Raw genomic sequence first — 22,921 nt, forward strand, 5'->3', positions numbered from 1 at the left:
GTATTTGGAGGGACCTTACACTTGTATGCAGCTGACCATGCAAGTATGTTCTACTCTCAGTCCCATAACTGCAGCCACATCTACCATCTCGTGGCAGGGGTCAATTAAAGTTAACCCCATTTTCCACATAAGACTAACAATGTGGAATATTTGCTGTAACCATATAGAGGAGGCAGGATTTGGAAGTTCAGGGTTGGTTATTTTGGTCGGGTCACAGGTGTTTTTTATGCACACAGAATGTATTCTTTGTAGGCTTCTTCTTAGGTTTAAAGGCTTTCTATATATATATAAAGGGAACAAATATTTTCTAAATCAATGTAATGGGGAAACTTAAATGTATATCTCTCAACACAAACGGCCTAAATAATCCAATAAAAAGGAAGAGAATACTCCAAAAACTTAAGAAAGAAGGAAGAGAAATTATTTTTCTACAGGAAACACACCTGAGTAAGGTGGAACATGCAAAACTGGAGAAATTAGCCTCAGCACAGGTGTTTTCCTCCTCCCACACAACAGCTAAACGAGGAGTAGCAGTTCTCATTAAAGATAATCTCATGTTTAAAAAAGAAAAATGTATCAGAGATAAGGAAGGAAGGTATGTATTTGTAATGGGGGAAATAGAAGAACAACACATAATGCTTATCCACCTGGAAAAGAAGTTGACCTCCTGAAAAGGATTCTTGATCTGCTAATGACTGAAGCGAAGGGAATAACTATAATGGGGGGAGATTTCAACCTGGTGATGAACCAGAAGGTTGACACTCAAAGTAGAATAAAACATAAATCACAACAAGCAGCAAGTTTAATGAGAAAAGCTCAAATAGAGTTGGGGCTATTAGACGGCTGGCGTTGTTTACATCCACAGGAAAAGGCCTTCACCTTTTACTCTGATGCACATAAGGTTGATTCTAGATTAGATTATTTTTTTATGTTCAAAGATGAAATTTCAAATGTCACAAAATGCTAAATATTACCTATAACTATAGCTGACCATGCACCAGTTTTAATGGAATTAAATTTGAAGAGGGAACAAGGAGAAACGGTGTGGAGGTTAAATAACTCCTCACTTGGGGATGAACGTTTTAAGGAAAAAATAAAAAATAGTATGAAGTCCTATTTGGAGATAAATGATAATGGGGGAGTAACATCTATAATACTGTGGGAAGCTGCTAAAGCAACATTAAGAGGAGAAATAATAGCATATTCTTGCTGGAAAAAGAGGCAAAGAGAAAAAGAAAAGAGGGCGTTGGAAAATAAAGAAATTACAAGAAGAGCATGAAAAATGGATGAAGAAAGATATACAAACACAATTAATTGTAGCAAAAAAAAAAAAAAGCTTTGGAAACAATAGAAATACAAGAAATTGAAAAGAAACTCATGCTCTGTAGACAAACATACTATGATAACAGTCCAAAAGCAGTGAAGATATTAGCAACTAAATTAAAGAAACAGAGAGGAAAAACTGCAGTAACCACCATTATAGATAAAAACTTCATAAGTAAGAGGGGCAAGTTGGAAATAGCTTCATGTTTTAGGGATTACTATCAAAACCTCTATACCCCAGAAGAAGCAGAAGTAGACAAGCAGGAAATGAAAAAGTACTTGGAACTCTTAAACCTCCCAACAGTGACGGATAAACTGAATGATGGTTTAGGACAGTCAATAGGAGAAACAGAAATTCTAATGGTAATTCAGAAAAGCACAACTGGAAAAAGTCCTGGGAGTGACGCTTTCACTTGTGAATTCTATAAGGAATTCAGGTACTTATTTTCTCCCATTCTATGCAGAGTTTTTAATGAAATTCTACAAACAGGAAACTGGCCAGTCTCATGGAATTCAGCAATTATTACTGTAATACCTAAAGAAGGAAAAGATTTAAAACACTGTTCATCTTATAGACCCGTGTCCCTCCTAAATGTAGATCAAAAGCTTTTCACATCAATTATAGCAAATAGACTTTCATACATACTACCTAAAATTATTAATTTAGACCAAACAGGATTTGTCAAAGACCGTCTTTTAAGTGACAATGTTCGGCGTACTCTTCATGTAATTGACTATACAATAAAAACAAAACAACAAATGCTAACATTGACGCTAGACGCTGAAAAGGCTTTTGATCGGGTGTCATGGCCCTTTTTATTTGGAGTGTGCCAGACGTTTGGCTTCCACCAAACTTTTATTGATTTGATGAAGAACATGTATAAAGAACCAAAAGCAAGAGTTAGAGTGAATGGGACCCTTTCTAAGACTTTTAATTTAAAAAGAGGAACATGACAGGGAGACCCATTATCCCCACAACTATTTGCTTTATACATAGAACCATTAGCGGAGAGGAGTCGGGCAAGTGAGAAGACAGAGGGTCTCAAAATTAAGGAAGATGAACAGAAATTAGCAATGTACGCAGATGATATTATGGTTTACCTCACAGATATACATAATTCATTGCCTGCGTTACTGGATGACGTTGGAAACTATGGAATACTGTCTGGTTATAAGTTAAATTTAAATAAAACTGAAGCCATGGAAATTGGTACCCATTTGGAGAGAAACTTTAAAAAACAGTTTGACTTTAAATGGGACCAGAATAAAGTGAGATATCTAGGCGTTATCATACCCAATAATTTAGACCTAATATATCATTGTAATTTTGAGAATCTGGAGAATTTAGTAAAGCAAGATCTGAATAGGTGGAAAATCTTACCTCTCACATTATTTGAAAAGATAAATATCATTAAAATGAATGTTTTGCCATGCTTTTTGTTTCTATTTCAGAATCTGCCTACATACATACCACCAACAAGTTTTAATGTTTGGGATGGGCTGCTTGGACCTGTTCCCGGTGCATGTTGGACTCCGTTAGGGCTGCCCTTTGTCACCGGTTCTGTTCATTATTTTTATGGACAGAATTTCTAGGCGCAGCCAGGGGCTGGAGGGGGTTCGGTTCGGGAGCCGACAGATTTCGTCTCTGCTCTTTGCAGATGATGTTGTCTTGTTGGCTCCATCGAGTCAGGACCTTCAGCATGCACTGGGACGGTTCGCAGCCGAGTGTGAAGCAACTGGGATGAGAGTCGGCACCTCCAAGTCCGAGGCCATGGTTCTCGACAGGAAAAAGGTGGCTTGCTCCCTCCGGGTCGGAGGAGAGATCCTGCCTCAAGTGGAGGAGTTTAAGTATCTTGGGATCTTGTTCACGAGTGAGGGAAGAATGGAGCGTGAGATTGACAGGCGGATCGGTGCAGCAGCAGCAGTAATGCGGCCGCTGTATCGGTCCATCGTGGTGAAGAAGGAGCTGAGCCGAAAGGCGAAGCTCTCAATTTACCGGTCGATCTACGTTCCTACCCTCACCTATGGTCATGAACTTTGGGTCATGACCGAAAGAATGAGATCCCGGATACAAGCGGCTGAAATGAGTTTCCTCCGCAGGGTGGCGGGGCACTCCCTCAGAGATAGGGTGAGGAGCTCTGTCACCCGGGAGGAGCTCAGAGTAGAGCCGCTGCTCCTCCACATTGAGAGGAGTCAGCTGAGGTGGCTCGGGCATCTCTACCGGATGCCCCCTGGACGCCTCCGTAGGGAGGTGTTCCAGGCATGCCCCACCGGGAGGAGGCCCCGGGGAAGACCCAGGACACGCTGGAGCGACTATGTCGCTCGGCTGGCCTGGGAACGCCTCGGGGTCCCCCCGGATGAGCTGGAGGAAGTGTCCAGGGAGAGGGAAGTTTGGGCGTCCCTGCTTAGACTGCTGCCCCCGCGACCCGGTCCCGGATAAAGCGGGTGGAAATGGATGGATGGATGGATGGACTGCTTAGAAAATTTTTATGGGACGAAAAGAAGCCAAAAGTGAAACTTAAAATTTTGCAACAAAAAAAAAAAAAAAGAAAGAAAGGGGGACTTGCATTACCAAATTTAATTAACTGCTATTACTCAGCACAGGTGAAACCAATTTTAATATGGATGAATAATGAGATGAGACCCAAATGGAAACTCATTGAGTTTAATTTGGCTGAATCACTCAGTACTTTGATTTTCTCAGTTTCGAAAAAAGCACAGATTAAAACACAAAGTTATTCTGTACATAACACATTTAAAATCTGGAGAAGAATATGTAAAATAACCAAAGTTCAGGAACAGGAAATCACTTGTTTAAGAGAGATAGCCTGGGATCCAGATTTTATTCCAAATAGTATTGATGATGTTTTTAAAAAATGGGAGAGTAAGGGCCTCAAAGATTCTATCAAATGTACAAGGAAGAAGCAATGGATTCTTTTGAAAATACAGTAAATAGATATGGTTTAAACAAGAATCACTTTTACAGATATTTGCAAGTGAGAAACTATTTGAAGGAAAAAGTCCAAATTACATCTCTTGGAGATCTCCATCCCATTCTGAGACATATGATAAAGGCCAATCAAAAGCATAATTTGAAAAATATAACTGGACAAATGCATCAAATATTTCAGGATTACAGAACCGAAGACATAAATAACATGAAGGATAAATGGCAGATAGAACTGAAAACATCTATATCAGATGACGAGCGGAATCAGAGTCTTAAAGATCAGTTCTCAAACATAAAATGGCCTTCTGCCAAGAATATGCTTGGAAGATAAATATACAGTTTTTTATAACACCAGTGATGTTAAGCAAATATACACAGAGTAATTCTAGCTGCTGGAGGGAATGCGGGGAAGACAAAGCGGACCACACTCACATATTCTTTACATGTAAAAAAATAGAAATGTATTGATCAGAAGTCATACACATAATAGAACAGATGTTTGGGAAATTGGGCCAATTTAATAAACACACTTTATGGTTGGGAATAGGTTTGAATGGCCTTCGAAAGGATGAAGAATATTTATTTTGGATTCTGAGAATTACAGCACTCAAACAAATAACAAGAATCTGGAAAAAGTTGGAAGCACCTAAAGTAAATAAATGGCTAGAGACTATAGAGAATATTTATAGGATGGAGAGGGTAACTTATAGAAATAATAAGAAAGAAAAGTTGTTGGAAAAAAGATGGGCTCGTTTTAAATTAAAGTAACTAGATATATCCTCTGCATACAGTAGAGATGAAGCCTAAAAAAAAAAAAAAATGAAAAAACTACTTACCGTTTATGTGCACATTTATATTACTGTTGTATTTGTTGTAATTGAGTCCGGATTTTTTGCTGGGTAATGTTATTTTATTTATTTATTTATTAATTTATTTTTTGCTTACTTTTGGGGTATTTGTGTATATGTGTTTTAAGTTGTGAAAGGTTATGTTTGACTGTGCCACACGGGTGAAAGATAACAAAAAACTAAATATTATGTCAAGTTATTTAAATAACAGGATGTGTATTGTAGGAATGTCGTATACTGTACTGACACAATAAAGTATAAAAAAAAAAGTTTCCTTTTTTTCAGTTGTTTCTCATGTACCGTTGAAGTTTGAAGACTTTTCTAAAAGTCTTTGACAGATTTGTTGAGCAACGATTTCCAAATTTGTTTTTCTGCTTTCGAAGATGAAACTTGACTCCAAATCAAAGTTTGAGTCACAAACAGTATCACGACATGTTATCAGCCACCAAAACCTCTGCTGGTCAAACTGAAGACTTGTTGGTGGTAATAAAGTTGTTTGAATGAAGTGGACGTCTGCTAACGAGGTCCACGTCCCTCAGGTTGTCTCTGGTGTTGAGGGAAACCTGTGCTGCTCTCGCTGTGGTCACTTGTCTTGGATTTTGAAGGTTGCTGTCACCTTCCTCATGTCTTAATACGTCAACAAACAGTTCAAGTGTTATCAGCCATCAGGAATTAGTTTGTGCTCACTTGATTCTTGGTGCAGCTAAATGTTGTTGAGTAAAATGAACCATGAAAACACAACATGAAGTGAAACAATCAAGGTGATATCTGATATTTTAACAGTTATCAGTCTCATTGATTTCTAATAATCTGTATCAGCCCTGAAAAAAACGTATCGGTGGACCTCTAGTCCTGATCTGAGAGACACAACAAACACTCACAGCAACATTCAGCTTTGATTGGAACAAGATCCAGAATTGAAATCAACACACAGCTGAAGGTTCAAGTCAACAGTGTTTCCACAGTTTAATGATCACAGCTTCCATCTTTAAAGGACTGGAAGTGGAAGAAGTTCACAAAGTAAATGAGGAATCTTTTCAGTCATTTTCAACAAAGTTCATTGATCAATTTATTCCAATAACCTGAAAGACTGATGTGACTGAGATCCTGCACAGACTCAACTGATCTGTTCAGCAGTGTTTCTCGAACAGGAGGAGACTCTCCCTCCTACAGAGAACACAGAGACACTGAGGAACCAGACCAGAACCCAAAGCCAGGATAAAGAGGTTCAGTGAATGTGGTGTTGAAGGTGTGGAGGTGGATCAGTGAGTCAGAGGAGACTCTGTAGAAGGACAGAGTGCCAGCAGGACAGTCCACATACACTCCTACTCTGTGAGGGACAGAGGAGGAGGAGGAGGAAATTGTTCTCCTATTGTGACGGACATAGTAACGACCACCATCAGAGCAGAACAGACTCCAGGACTGATCATTCTCTCCAAACAAACACTCTGTACTGTCTCCTTTCCTTCTGATTCTTCTGTAACTCACTGATACATGAACTCTTCCTCTACACTCGACCTCCCAGTAACAGCGACCAGTCAGACCAGTTCCACACAGCAGCTGAGGACACCAGTCAAACCTGTCTGGATGATCAGGATATGACTGATCCTCCTTCACATACGTCATCGTCCTGTAGTTGTCAGACAGTTTGATCCTTCTGTTCTCTGTGTTTGTGTCCAGTTTGAGTTCACAGGAATCTGATGGAGAGAAGAAGAAGAAAACAGCTGCAGTTATTGATCCATCATCTGTTGATTGATGGACAGTTTGATGATGACATCAGAGATGTGAATGAGTGATGTCACAGTTTGAAGATGGCTGAATGTGCTCTGCTTTGTTTTCATCAGTCAAATTAAAGACACACTTACACTTCCTCAGACCTGGTCTCAACCATCGGACTCCAGCAGGCTCCACCCTGAAAGGAGGAGGGGGGTCAGAGCAGCACGTCCTCTTTCAGCATGCAAACATGTTGATCCGGCCTGCTTCTCCCTGCTGCCCCTAAACCTCTTCAGCTCTGCTCAGACACTGACAGCGACACTGATTCTCTCTCATCATTAAATCTGCCTTCATCAGCTCATTTCCTCATTTCAATCTGTTGCTGACTTCTATTTTAAGCTGCTTCACTCATTGATCGCTCTCCCTTGCTCTCCCACCTGTGATGATTAATAATCAGTCTGACTTTGTCTTTACTCAACAAACCAAAAGAGCTTTAATCATTGATTATTGTACACGGTTCTCCTCGTCATGTCCCAAATGTGACCATGCTTCATGTGTTCATTTGAAGTGTGAATACTGTCAATAAATTCAATATCTGAGACAAGTCATCATGACTCTGTTGTTCTTTTCATGTCAAAACTTCCTGAAGTTCACCAGAAAAAGAAGAGCCACTTGATGTCTGCACATGGAAATATTTACAAGCCATGTTTGCTGAGAAGATCATGTTCAGTCCAATTGTTCTCCACTGATGAAGGAACAGTCCAACATTTTGAGAAAAACACTTGAATGAAGCATCTCAAAAGTCCTGCTCTGTCCTGTGGTTGTCAGCTTCCAGCAGTTTAAACTAAATACAACTGCTTTGGACTTATTGGAAGCTTGTTTTTATGTCTTTTGAGGACAAAAAGGACATTTGTGAAACTGACAGACAGTTCTTTTTCCATGCAGAGATCTGTCCAAACTGCATCAATTATGACCAACAGGTCATTATCATGTTTGTTCCTGGAGATGTTCTCCTTGAGACCTCCAACACAAATATGTCCTTTTCATGTTCAACCAGTGTTTATGTTGTGATCAAAGGACAAAGGTTTCCTACATGTGTGATTGTTCATGTTTCACTCACATCCACCATCAACCAAAAAGACAGACAACATGTTTCCAGCTCTTCCTCCTCTTTCACACTGACTGACTGTGGCTGCAGCAGCCTCTTCATACCTGAGAGTGTCCAGTCTGCAGTGAGGATCCTCCAGTCCAGCAGACAGCAGCTTCACTCCTGAGTCTCCTGGATGATTGTAGCTCAGGTCCAGCTCTCTCAGATGGGAGGGGTTGGATCTCAGAGCTGAGGCCAGAGAAGCACAGCCTTCCTCTGTGATCAGACAGCCTGACAGCCTGCAAAAACACAGAACAACACACGGAAGATCATCTGAGGGTCCTGCTGTGTCCGTCAAATCATTGCTCTCAAAATGTAGCATCATGTGGGAGGATTCACAACACATAATAATTCTCAACAGTTTCTGTGTTTTAGGTCAACGACTTAAACGACGACACACTCGACACATCACTTCCTGAGGTCCTCAGCGACACCTTTGTGGTAATTAATCTTGACTGAATCAGGAATGAAGTGACGTCCACGAATCAAAGTCATATGACAACAAAACAGAAATGAGGATTTCCATCTCAGCCAGACTTCATTAATAAAAGGAACATTGAGAGAAAAAAGGTGCCAATCAATGTATGTATGTGTCAAACATGTGGACTTCTGAGGTTAAAGAAAGACGTCAACGCTTTTACAACAAACAGTAACTTGATCTGACCTTAGAGTTTCCAGTACACAGTGTGGACTCTCCAGTCCAGCAGACAGCAGCTTCGCTCCTGAATCCTGCAGGTTGTTGTTACTCAGGTCCAGCTCTCTCAGACTGGAGGACTGGGATCTGAGGACTGAGGACAGAACTTCACAGCTTCTCTCTGAGAGGTTACAGCCACTCAGTCTGAAGAAGAAGAAGAAGAAAAAGAACATTTATTTCAAAATGTTGAGTCTCTTCTCAGCGTGTGTTCAAATCTTTGCTGTTCCATCATAAACATGTTGTAGATGTTGATTCATTGTCTTCATGTCTGTAAGAACACAGTCATGTGTCCTTCATGAGGGGACAGTGTCAGACCTGAATCCAGTTCCTGGGTCTCATGTTTAAACCTGCTGGATGAATTTTAAAGTTTCAGACTCTCGAATGTGCAGTTAGAAATAAACAGGAAGCTCTGAGAGTGACTGAGTGCTGAAACAAATATATGAAGTGAATGATTTAAAGGATCAGCAGTTTTCTGCCAGCATTCCTCTCTCGTCTTAGTGCAGCAACAGTCTTGATTTTCCTCTTTTATTTTTTACATTCTCCAAAGCTCCATTATAACAACCTGTTCCTCTGGACTGAAGGAGGGGGGACATGATTGGTCCTTTTTGTGGTGACAAAGAGTCAAATGATGGAGCAAACATCTCTTTTTATGGGAACGTGCACAGAGCCTGATGAAGGAAACCTGAGCTAACAAAGGAAGCTGATAACCACCGTCGTGATGCCGTTATCTCTGCCTGGAGTTCATGTTTAGTTGAGGCAGCTCACACAAAGGAAGCCTGGCTTGGTCCAATTTGTTTTGTCCTTCATCCCACTGAGCTTCACATGAGACAGCCTCTGTGCTGGACTCAAACTGCTGACCCATAGTCTTTCAGAATTCATGTTTCCTATGACTCAGCACTCTGATCAATAGTAAATTCATCAGGTTTAATGACCCATGCTGCACTTTGTGAAACCTCACTGTAGAAAATATTCTTGCACAGATTTTAATTACAGATACGCAAAATATTTCGACTACGACAAAACTTAATGACACATCTGCAAACTTGAATTTCAGAGAATTTTTCTTAATTCACACATTCAAACACGTGAACACATTTTTCTGACTTGCACAGAAAAGATGATCTACAACTGCAGGCTGGGAAATTACTTCTGATCATCATTTCACAAATTCAAAATCATCAATCTGTCAGAGATCTGAAAATAGACAAAATTCAGTGAAAGACTCAAATCCTGACATGAGAGAGACTGTTTAAATTAAATGAATCTCTAAATGTACAGAACAAACTTAAATCTGTCAACACAAACAGTAACTTGATCTGACCTGAGAGTTTCCAGTGCACAGTGTGGACTCTCCAGTCCAGCAGACAGCAGCTTCCCTCCTGAATCCTGCAGGTTGTTGTGACTCAGGTCCAGCTCTCTCAGACTGGAGGACTGGGATCTGAGGACTGAGGGCAGAACTTCACAGCTTCTCTCTGAGAGGTTACAGCCACTCAGTCTGAAGAAGAAGAAGAAGAAGAAGAAGAAGAAGAAGAAGAAGAAGAAGAACATTTATTTTAAAATGTTGAGTCTCTTCTCGGCATGTGTTCAAATCTTTGCTGTTCCATCATAAACATGTTGTAGGTGTGACAATAAATCATCACTGAACCAGGAATAAACAGACATCCAGAAACCAACGTCACATGATCTAAAAAAAATGACTATGGGAGAAAATGAGGCTCATTGATATTATGAGTTTTTGTGAAATGATGTTCAGAAATAATTTCACAGCCTTCAGTCGAACATTATCTTTTGTGTACATGTGAAAAAAAAGTATGCACGAATCTGAATGTGTGAGTTTGATTGAAAAAATCTCACAAATTAAAGTTTAGCTGTAGAAATATTTTTCCATGTTTGAAAAGGTTTTGTGTAAACAGATAATCTGAATATACTTCAGATATTTTCAGCAGTGAAGTTTCAGAATCTGAGAGACTGAAACAAAAAATTTCTGTCTTTGTGAGTGACACTGAAGTTTCAGCTACAAGTTCACTGAGCTGGTAGGAAATAATTCACTGAGCGTCTCTCAGTCCACACAGGCGTCCATTCATTGTCCTCATGTCTGTAAGAACACAGCTGTGCTGCTGTTCCACTGACTGAAAGCTCAGAGTTGTGTGATATATTCAGAGGAACAGTTTGAGTCAGCCATAGAGGCTGTGTTCTGTGGAGCTCTGGTTGTGTCTGTGGTTGAGGCTGTCACAATCCCTCCTGATGGCCACACACATCAAGCACCACTTTGCTTCATTCTCTGGCGAGCTGGACCCAGACCCAGCTCTGAGACTGGACCAGCACCTGCCAACAGCAGTCTGTCCAGCCAGTGGATGGACCCTGCAGTCGCCATCTTCCCTGATGAGTCCTCTCTCTCTGGTCAAAACAAACCCTGCCCACACCTGACCTGCTCCAGACGAGGTTCTGTTCACAGTTTCAGACTGAACTTTAATTCTTCTCCTGATGGTTTTCTCTATGAGGATCCAGACTCTCAGCTGAGGGAATATGTTCTGTCTGCAGACCTGCTGAGCCAGACGTTCAAAGCCGTGTGACCACAGCAGAACAAACCTGATGCTTCATGTTGTTTTCAGCCACAGGAACAGTCTTGCATTTAGCTGGTAATCAATCATTTTGTCTCTGTTTACTTCAGGTCACATTAACACTTTAAATCTGACACAGCAAATCTTCAACACACTAAAAGAATGTTGAAGGTACAGAATCTAGAGACCACTTTGGATCCTGGTTTTATGTTTGGTCCTGATTTACTGTCAGTTTCATTTGACACTGCTGGTACTGCAGCTAATAGAACAACTGATGAGTTTATTGGTATTTATCATCAGCTCGTAGCTTTCTGTCAGCATGTCTCTCTTGTCTTATTTGCAGGAACAGTTTTGATGAACCAAACATCTCTTTTTTTGGAATCTGCACAGAGGCTGATGAAGGAAACCTCAGTGAACAACGAAAGCTGTTTTGTCAAACCTACATCGTACTTCATCTTCCAGAGCTACACGTGATACAACGTCTATGCTTGTCAATACAAACAGTAACTTGATCTGACCTGAGAGTTTCCAGTGCACAGTGTGGACTGTCCAGTGCAGCAGACAGCAGCTTCGCTCCTGAATCCTGCAGGTTGTTGTTACTCAGGTCCAGCTCTCTCAGACTGGAGGACTGGGATCTGAGGACTGAGGACAGAACTTCACAGCTTCTCTCTGAGAGGTTACAACCACTCAGTCTGAAGAAGAAGAAGAAAAAGAACATTTATTTTAAAATGTTGAGTCTCTTCTCAGCATGTCTTCAAATCTTTGCTGTTCCATCATAAACATGTTGTAGATGTTCATTCGTTGTCTTCACGTCTGTAAGAACACAGTCATGTGTCCTTCATGAGGGGACAGTGTCAGACCTGAATCCAGTTCCTGAGTCTCATGTTTAAACCTGCTTGATGAAGTTTAAAGTTTCAGATGTCATGTTGTCATTCCTGTGCACTTGTCCGACAGTAACTCTTGTCTCTCTCTCCCTCTGCTCCTAGACGGAGCGCACGGAGGCGGGGTGATCGGCTCGGCAGCAGGCTGATCACACTCACCTGTCTCTCATCACTTAATCAAGCCGGCTACTTAAGCTGGCTCCAAATCTGCTCCCGTGCCGGAGTATTGCCTTAGCTGCTCGCGAGCCTGCTCTCAGGCCGTCCTCCTGCCTCCCGTGATCATCTGTCGATTTACGTTTTCCTTGCTCTTTGATTATCTCCAGTTGAGCCTGCTCCTGGACGCTTTCTGTTCTCTAGTTCGTGATTTTGTCTTTTGTTACTTTGTGATTCTTATTTGCTACTTTTCCCGTTGAGGTGATTTTCAGTTGTTTTTTCCTTTGTAGAGTGTTTTTCCCGTTACGGAGATTTTTGTTGGTTTTTCGCGTGTCCGCGTTTTCCCGTTGAGGTGATTTTTTGTTAAGTACTTTGTTGAACAATAAACTTATTTTTGGTACTCTGCATCTGGGTCCTGGCCTTTTCCTCACTGGTCCGTGACATCAGACTCTCGAATGTGCAGTTAGAAATAAACAGGAGGCTCTGAGAGTGACTGAGTGCTGAAACTAATATATGAAGTGAATGATTTAAAGGATCAGCAGTTGTCTGCCAGCAATCCTCTCTCGTCTTATGTGCAGCAACAGTCTTGATTTTCCTCTTATTTTTTACATTCTCCAAAGCTCTCCATTATAACAACCTGTTCCTCTGGACTGAAGGAGGGGGGACATGATTGGTCCTTTTTGTGGTGACAAAGAGTCAAATGATGGAGCAAACATCTCTTTTTATGGGAACGTGCACAGAGCCTGATGAAGGAAACCTGAGTTAACAAAGGAAGCTGATAACCACCGTCGTGATGCCGTTATCTCTGCCTGGAGTTCATGTCACACACAAAGGAAGCCTGGCTTGGTCCAATTTGTTTTATCCTTCATCCCACTGAGCTTCACATGAGACAGCCTCTGTGCTGGACTCAAACTGCTAACTCATAGTCTTTTAGGATTCATGTTTCCCCTGACTCAGCACTCTGATCAATAGGCAATTCATCAGGCTTAATGACCCATGCTGCACTTTGTGAAACCTCACTGTGGAAAATATTTCTGCACACATTTTAATAACAGATACACAAAATATTTCTACAGCTACATAACTTCATGACACATCCGCAAACTTACATTTGAGGGATTTTTTTTTCAATTCACACATTCAAACACGTACACACATTTTTCTGACATGCACAGAAAAGATGATCTACAACTGCAGGCTGGGACATTATTTCTGATCATCATTTCACAAACTCAAAATCATCAATCTCAGTCAGAGATGTGAAAATAAACAAAATAGACTGAAATATTCAAATCCTGACATGAGAGAGACTGTTTAAACTAAATAAATCTCTAAATGTACAGAACTAACTTAAATCTGTCAACACAAACAGTAACTTGATCTGACCTGAGAGTTTCCAGTGCACAGTGTGGACTCTCCAGTCCAGCAGACAGCAGCTTCACTCCTGAGTCCTGCAGGTTGTTGTTACTCAGGTCCAGCTCTCTCAGACTGGAGGACTGGGATCTGAGGACTGAGGACAGAACTTCACAGCTTCTCTTTGAGAGGTTACAACCACTCAGTCTGAAGAGACACAGGAAGGAAGAAAACAGGAAGTTATTTATTTTTCTCTTGTTAAAGGATAGAGCATTTATAAATGACTAAATTCTACTTACAGAACTTTGTTGGAGGCTTTGACCACTGGCAGCAGCCTCAGAAGAGCCTCCTCTGAAGCAGAGAATTTCTTCAGGTCAAACACATCCAGATCTTTTTCTGATGAAAGTAAGATAAAGACCAGAGCTGACCACTGAGCAGGAGACAGTTTACCTGTGGAGAGACTTCCTGAACTCAGAGACTGTTGGATCTGATCCACCAGAGAACGATCATTCAGTTCATTCAGACAGTAGAACAGATTGATGCTTCGCTCTGCAGAGGGAGTCTCTTCAATCTTCTTTTTGATATACTCGACTGTTACCTGACTGGTTTTTGAGCCACTTCCTGTCTGTGTCAGCAGGCCTCGTAGGAGAGTCTGATTGTTCTGCAGTGAAAGACCCAGGAGGAATCGGAGGAACAAGTCCAGGTGTCCATTTGGACTCTGTAAGGCCTTGTCCACAGCACTCTGGTGTAGCTGTGTTAGTACATGTTCTCTGTCTCTAAAGACTTTAGACCACCAGGAGGTTGCTTGTTCTTCTGACAGCAGATTGACTCGAGATTTGATGAAGGTCAGATGGACATGAAGAGCAGCCAGAAACTCCTGAACACTCAGATGGACGAAGCAGAACACCTTGTTCTGGTACAGTCCTCTCTCCTCTTTGAAGATCTGTGTGAACACTCCTGAGTACACTGAGGCTGCTCTGATATCGATGCCACACTCTGTCAGGTCTGATTCATAGAAGATCAGGTTGCCTTTCTGCAGCTGCTCAAAAGCCAATTTTCCCAGAGTCTCAATCATCGTCCTGCTCTCTTGAGTCCACTGAGGATCTGACTCAGCTCCTCCATCATACTTCATGTTCTTCACTTTGGACTGAACCACCAGGAAGTGGATGTACATCTGAGTCAGGGTCTTGGGCAAATCTCCTGCCTCTCTGGTCTTCATCACATCCTCCAGAACTGTAGCAGTGATCCAGCAGAAGACTGGGATGTGGCACATGATGTGGAGGCTTCGTGATGTCTTGATGTGGGAGATGATTCTGTTGGCCTGCTCCTTGTCTCTGAAACTCTTCCTGAAGTACTCCTCCTTCTGTTCATCAGTGAACCCTCTGACCTCTGTCACCATGTCAACACACTCAGGAGGGATCTGATTGGCTGCTGCAGGTCGTGTGGTTATCCAGAGGCTAGCAGAGGGAAGCAGTTTCCTCCTGATGAGGTTTGTCAGCAGCACATCCACTGAGGTGGACTTTGTAACATCAGTCAGGATTTCATTTTTGCGGAGGTCCAGAGGAAGTCGACACTCATCCAGACCGTCAAAGATGAACAAAACCTGGAACTCTTCAAACCTGCAGATTCCTGCTTCTTTGGTTTCAGGAAAGAAGTGATGAACAAGTTCCACCAAGCTGAACTTTTTCTCTCTCAGCACATTCAGCTCTCTGAAAGTGAATGGAAACATGAACTGTATGTCCTGGTGGGCTTTGTCTTCAGCCCAGTCCAGAGTGAACTTCTGTGTTAAGACCGTCTTCCCAATGCCAGCCACTCCCTTTGTCATCACTGTTCTGATTGGTTCATTTTGTTCAGGTGAGGGTTTAAAGATGTCTTCTTGTCTGATTGTGGTTTCTGGTCCGTGTGGTTTCCTGGATGCTGTTTCAATCTGTCTGACCTCATGTTCATCATTGACCTGTCCAGTCCCTCCCGCTGTGATGAAGAGTTCTGTGTAGATCTGATTCAGGAGGGTCCGCTTTCCTGCTTTAGCGATCCCCTCAAACACACACTGGAACTTCTCCTTCAGGTTAGATTTAAGTTGACGCTGACAAACTGAGGCAAGATGTTCTGAATGAAGACACAACAAATAAATCAATAAGTGATTGATAAAGTTCAGATGAGAATTTAATGTCCTTGTCTGAACATATTTTGGTCCATCTGCTGAGACATCAGTGAATGTTCCACTGATCCAGCAGTTAAACCTTTAGAGAAATCCTCTTACTGCTCTGCAGACGCTCAGCCAGCTCCTCCTCCTTCATTCTCCTCAGGAAGTGCTGTGTGATCTTCAGAAATGCCTCTCTGCTGCTCCTCCTCTGCTCTGCATCATCATCCTCATCCTCCCCCTGACTCTTTAAGCATTCTGGGTCATCTGGACTCAGAACCGTCTTGATCTTCTTCAGCTCGTTCCTCACAAAAGAGACAATGTTCTCCTCCAGCAGCTGGAACAGAAGATGATATGAATGACACAAAATGAAATCATGGAAGCAAACATCAGATCCATGTTGGACAGACTGACGGTCCACTGGTCTAAAAAGTGCAGCGTGGAGATTATTGTGAACAGAATAGATGTGAAAGCGGCTGTTGTACATGTACAGACCATAAATATGGAGTCCAGGTGAGTTTGATGCTGCTGGGCAGACTGACCACTGGGATCCTCTGAGCTCTCCTGGTTGACTCTGTGGAGGAATCATGAAGAATTAGCTCACATCACATCCGTCCACACAGAGACAAACACCAGCTGAAGGTCCTTTGAGCTGAAGTGTTGATTCCAACATTGAATCAGATGGTTTCCACTGACATTAAAGTGTTGCTCGTACTGCTGATCCCACCATGAATCAACAGCCCATTCTGCATTTCTGTGCAGCTTTCACTTTACTGTGTTGGTTCACCAGCTTGTCTGGTTGAGTCCCTCCAGTTCTCATTGACCCCTATAATACTGTGGACAGCATCACACAGCTCACACAAGCTAACTGGATGCTACCTGTCCAGCACAAATTGGCAGTGAGTCACAATAAAGTGAGTGAAACATGAGAAAAGCAAAGAGAGAAGCAGAGAATACTGGATCAAAGCAAAGCTGAGGGTGATTTCACATCCAGCTGTGTTTCAAATGAAAGCTGGAACATTCTTCTCTGGACTACATGAAGGAAACAGATGCAGCTGTTGCTCATAGAAGTTGTTCTGGCTCTTTCTTTTATTCTTGGACAACATGTATTTGTTCTTGTCCACTTGTTGGACACACAACACATATTTGAGCTTTGTCTCCTCTCTGAGCTCCTGCAGCCTTTAATTACCCATAACACCCTTCTCTGCATCAGACGTCTTCACAGAGGCACAACTCCAGCCTGATGTGAGGCGCCATGATGCCGCCGTCAGAGTTGTTCTTGACTTTGTGAATCCATCAGCAGCATCAATCACAAACAGACTGTGTGTTTCCTCAGACTCTCTGTGTTGCTTCATTCTGTGTTTCACAGCAGCTGATCTCAGTCCAGCTGTTATCACTGACATGTTTGTGTTTGTGTTGTCACATGACTGAAAACCACAACATGTTGATTTGATGGGAACTCAGTGGAATCAGTGTTAGCCTTCGTTAGCATCTGTTAGCCTCAATCAAGTCACTGTTTATACTCATGCAGTCATCAGTCAGAAGGTGTGTGTGGAGGAAATGTTTAACTGGAGTCAAGAGTTGAAGACTGGTTATACTGGGCAGCTTCCACTTGTGAGGATATAAACGAATGAGAAGAAGAACGATGCTGAAAATAAACAAACAGGTTTTAAAAACTTCTCTGGATATATAACAGTTCAAACAAGAATCTGTAAGATTTTGGTGTTATTAACAGTTTACCTCATTGAAGCAGACGGTCGATCTACTTTAAAATCAATGTCGCGACCAATCGACCAGTCACTCTTAAAGGACACACAGCTGGGTTCAGGTCCAGGTCCAGATTCAGGTTCAGGTCCAGGTCCATCAGAGACCGGTCTCCCATAGATCCTGTGTCAGACACAGAGGAAGACCACCAGGGATGGAAATTGACTTTTTCTTCTTCAGACTCAGAAGCTGCTGGAGAAACTAGCAGCTATCAACAAGAAAAGGATCAACACACCAAAGTTCAATCAAACATGAAGCTGAATGATTTCAGTCTGTGGATCATCGCTTCATTTGTCCATCAAATCTCGGACCAAAGCAGGACTCAACGGACTGATTTCTGAGCAGATTTTACTGTGATTGACAGACAACAAACCAAACTGTGGAGTCCATCAGCACCGACTCTGTTGGTCTGTTTTCTAACGTTTGCATCACGAGACTCAGCACAAATATCCTGACTGTTATTTAGAGACGATGGTCGCTGAAGCATTTTAGTCCAACATTCAAAGAGGAAGTTTGATGGTAAAGAGACTTTGGAAGGTCCCCACTGGATTTGTGCTGAAGCCTCATATTATCCTCAGCTTTCAGTGTCCACATGTGGACATGTCAGTGCTGTTTAGGGACAGACTGGACAAATGTCCTTTAACACTAATTTATCTCTAACCTTCATCATCATTCTCGGACACCATGAACATTAGAAGGACAACTGGTCAGACTGGATTTAATGAGCACAAACATCAGCAGTGGACAACATGAGGAGGACATATGGACATTTCAGGTCAAATTGTCCAACACGAGTTTAATACTGAGACCAACTTACTGTCTGTCAGAGACATGTTGCTGTTTAAAATGAATGAGGCGATCCATTGACTTGTCACTCTTGAAGGACACACAGCTGGGTCCAGGTCCAGGTCCAGGACCAGGTCCAGGTCCAGGTCCAGGTCCAGGTCCAGGTCCAGGTCCAGGTCCAGCAGAGTCTGGTGGGTCTTGCTGCTCTGGCCTTCAACACAACACACACAGAGCTTTGAGTGTGAATAATGATGGTGGAGAGATTCGAGTGCTCTGACATGGAGACGAGTCCTGGACAGTCAGAGATCCTGGTCTCACCTCTGAGCTTCGGTCTGGCCGTCATCGTCCCAACACAGACTGGTTTTCGAGGGACGGACTCCCTCCTCTTTGTCCTCACACCGATTCATGCTGCTGAACTCACGTCAGCTCACACACACTTTGATCTGGAGAGGAAACACAAATCATTCATGTGCACATCAGCTGAAATCATCCTTTCATGGTTTCTCCTGTCCAAATATCAGCTGCTCCTCCTCTGATTGGCTGTTATCTCGTCTTTCATATCAGTGTCAGCTAAATGCAGTCAGACAGCAGTGTGAGGCCGAGCTGCTGTACCTCTATCAGTCCACTAGATGGCACCATGAAGCTGCAGTGAAGTGAACACACACTTGATGCCTGGACGACCGTTGACATCCACTGACACACACTGACTGAATCTGACAGGAAGCTTCAGTTTGTGGAATATTCAGTAAATTCAACATGACTGAAAGTTTCTTTACACCTGAATGATCCTCGATCATCAATAAGTGAAGGAGAAAGTCAAATATTTAGTTAGGAGAAATATACAATAGCAGAAATATTCAAGTACAGTACAAGTACTTCCAGACTGTACTTAATAACAGTACTTGAGTAAACTAGTTACTTTCCTCCACTGAGAGATCCTTTCAAAATAAAAGCCTGTCTCAATCAAGCCCTCTCAGGTCATATTAAAAGAGGAATCTTTGATTTGATTCTTGATCACATTGAAGCACAAAGTGAGAAAAAGCAGCGACACTCGTTGCTTTTGGAGGAGAGTTCAGAGCTCTGACAGCTCATTTAGTGACACAGTTACAGACTGAATTGAGAAATAAAAGGTTTCAGCTCCTCACAGCCCTCTGAATGCTCGTTCCTGCTGTCTCCACATCAACTATTGAGGATCAACTCGCTCTGCTTCTGCTCTTATTCCAGCGTTTACACTCAAAAACATCCACACAACGTGGCCGATGTTTTTAACGGAGCTGCTTTCAGCTCCTTCGTCCAGAGTTCACAGTTAAACTCAGAGTTTGAAGAAATGATGGATGGAGCTGCAGATCGATGCCGTTTGTGCTGAAGCTAAGCTAACGACAGATTGAGTAAAAAACACCTGAAACGAGCTACTTTACCTTCAGCTGGAGCTTCAGAGGAGAAAACAAACTGCGACACACGGAAGGCAGGAAGTGAAAGTAAACTTTAAACAGTCATCCCACTGGAGAAACCAGTTTACACCAACAAAAGTGATCAAACTGGCTGACAAGCCCGAACTTGCAGGTCTGTTTGAAGCTGCTTCATTGGTTTGGGACACTTCAGCTGCAAAGACAGCTGGTCCAGCTGCTTCTGATGATGATCGCAATCAGATGACATGACAGAGTCGGTCAGTGGGTTATTTTAGCTGTTTAGCAGCAAAAGGAACAGAGCTGCAGACGTCAGATGGAGTCAATGGACTTCATGATATGAACCAAAGATGAACAAAAGCAATGAACAGCTGTAAAAGACCCTCTCCTCTTAGGAGACTTGGCTAAAATGCTGCTTTACTGTGACTCTACAAGTGATTGAAGTTTACAGGTTTGTGAGATTTGGGGTCTCATCAAACACACTTGTGGCCGTCAGATTGGACTTTTGTCCAGTGTTGTCAGGAAGGAAGCATGTTAGCGCCATCGTGTCTTCCATTGGAATTCATTTCTGTTTTAATGACTCAGGATGATCACCCAATTGGATTGTTGTCATACCATTGAATGGGCAGAATCCTGATACCATCATCCCACAGATATGAGCCAGTAGGGCCCTACTCTAGTAGGTGCAGGAGGCTGTTATCACCCATTAATCTGGTTAACCCAATGTTATTAATGCCCAGTAGGCACGGAAGGTTTATTATGGAGCCCTTGCCTCCCCCTCCCGTTTTTGTTTATTTAGCAAGAATATTAAAAAAATGAACCATAGAAAATGGCAGATCTTGTTCATTAAAAACAATATATTTTCGAAAATACTATAACATGTTATTTTATGCGCTTTTATGTGAGATTACTTTAGCTTTGTCGGACGATAGCCATAGTTTACTGTGGTTGCTGGGCAACCCGTCACCGGGCGCCTTCGTAAAGATACTAAAGGACCAGGAAACAGACTGTGGAGGAGTTTAAGTAGCCTACCTATCTCAGAAAGACGGGGCCATGGATATATTAATAAATCAAAGATTGGGGCTTATTTTGGGAAAGCTGTTTTTTTTTTTCTTCCTCCCTTCATTTCGTTTGGTTTGATGCGGTTTGATGTCGGCAGTACGCCTCGCATTCCAGGAGGTGGCGGTGTTGCACCTGTAGGCGCTGCCTGCTATAAATTGGAAAAGATGACGAAGAAGAAGCTTGTGGAGAGGAAGGCGCGTTAATGGCAGGTTTGTAACTCATGTTCTTGTGTAGCAGTAACAACAACAATAACAACAATAGTAACGATAAAGTAATGCGTCTTATTTCTGATAGATGTCACAGACATTCATTCTATGTAATGTTATAGCAAAGATAGGATTCCAAGGTCCACATAAAACACACAACATAAGAGATGTTTCCAGCACTAGCTAGCTAGCTGAAACGGTTATGATAGGATCCATTTGGAATACAGTGCCACATCTCCCATTTGCCAATATATAATTTTAGTATTTTTTTATTTTACGTGATGCTCGTGTATAATTTTGTAATGTGATCATGTTAATGTTAATCTTGTTTATTCTTTTTTTTGTTTGTTAGTTTGTTAAATATTTGAATAGATGAACATGGTGAAAACAAAGAGAGTGAGACCACACATAACTTTAAAAAAAATCCCACTGAGAGGACGGGCAACAGTGTCCAGGAGATATGTGAGTGAGAGGACCCCTTTGCCCTCAAACCCACCAGCAGAAAGGTGCTGCTCTGCAGCTCCACCATCAGCTTGCAACTTCCCAATTGCAAGTGATGAGGAAGCAAGCACCAGCAAGAAGCAGGGTACGGTGGAAGCATGGGCCAAGGCAAGGGAAATCCTCCTCGGTGTGAGGTCGGAGCTTTTCTGTCCCTCAGAAAACCCGCCTTGCACAGTTTGTGGAGTTTCCCTCGCCAGTGGTGCAGACATCTGGCGATGCAGTGACTGTGGCAGTGAAAGGTACTACTGTGGAGGCTGTATCAGCATTGTACATGAAGGCTCTGCTGTCACACATGGACTGGAAAAGTGGGAGGTTTGTGTTCTTAATTTTTTTCTCTTCAATTTAGCAAGTTTCTAAACAAATAATTATTTTTTTAACAGTGTATTTTCCAAAAAAGTATGAGTGGTACTCATAGAAAGAGTGGTACAGAATAGAATTGTATATCAGGCTTGCATTATGATCGTAATGCTTTAATCTCTTGGTTATAACCTCTATCTAGTGGACACATATTCTTGTTTTGTATTGTACTGTGCAGCAAAACTTTATAATGTGATTTTTATATTTAAGGATGGGGAATTTCGCCAGAAAGTGCCAGTAGGTTTTCGGTGGCACTGGACAAGGAAGGATGGGCACCAGTGTGAGACATCCTATTCCCGTCAATTAAATGTGTTTGATCAGCAAGGTAAGTAATGCAGTATTTCAGAGACAGTCATATCCACCCTGCACAAAATGGAAAGTTGTAAAAAAAATTACAGTGTTTAACACTTATTCTGTCGTGAATTGTAGGAAGGCTTCATGACGTGTGGATCCAGTTCTGCCACTGTGAAATAGAGGTTGCATCACTCGTGCGTTATGGCCTTTGGCCAGCGGCAGCGAAGCACCCTCAAACTGCAGTCTCCATGGCGCTGCTGGACCTGGTCTGTCGCCTTCAGCTTGAGTGTGGTGCATCACTAAAAGCTGTCTGTGCAGCAATTCAGTGTTCGCCAGTTGCCTCCAAGGTTTGTTTATTATTAGCTTCTGTTAATATGTATCCTTTCTCAGAGTGGCTGTCATATGCAAATTTCCAATTTGAAAAACTTTTTTTATGACTAACCGATTGTGATTATGATCACTTTATAGTGTCATGACTTGTATGGAATTCTCATAAATGAGTCCTATGAGGAATACAGACACTTCCGATACCAGATGTCAACACTACGCCATCTTGGACCAGACATAAGAGATGGAACACACTGTCCTCTCTGTCCAGAGGTATAATGTATACATGTGCTAAATCAGTTGTGTTGAATCATTAGGAATGTCCTGATCACCTTTTTTTGGTCCCGATCAGATCCCGATTTTTTAATGATGAGTAATTGCTGATCCTGCAAACATTGTTGGAAAGCTAAGCTAAAGTATTGCTGTGCTCATTATGAAGTGCCTAGACGGTAGCT

At 42.1% G+C, this 22,921-nt stretch overlaps 1 protein-coding gene across 1 annotated transcript in view; it reads right to left on the bottom strand.

The window, feature by feature from the left end:
- The window catches only part of LOC143316071 (uncharacterized), a 109,997-nt gene extending 91,277 nt beyond the window's left edge, over positions 1 to 18,720 (bottom strand). The window contains 4 exon segments of the mRNA XM_076723785.1: positions 7,243 to 7,262; positions 17,530 to 17,638; positions 18,345 to 18,438; positions 18,618 to 18,720. Coding sequence (XP_076579900.1) covers positions 7,243 to 7,262; positions 17,530 to 17,638; positions 18,345 to 18,438; positions 18,618 to 18,720 — 326 coding nt within the window.
- Between the last annotated feature and the right edge of the window lie 4,201 nt (positions 18,721 to 22,921).

Source organism: Chaetodon auriga, chromosome 23 (assembly GCF_051107435.1).
Source record: "Chaetodon auriga isolate fChaAug3 chromosome 23, fChaAug3.hap1, whole genome shotgun sequence".
NCBI classification, from domain to species: Eukaryota; Metazoa; Chordata; class Actinopteri; order Chaetodontiformes; family Chaetodontidae; genus Chaetodon; species Chaetodon auriga.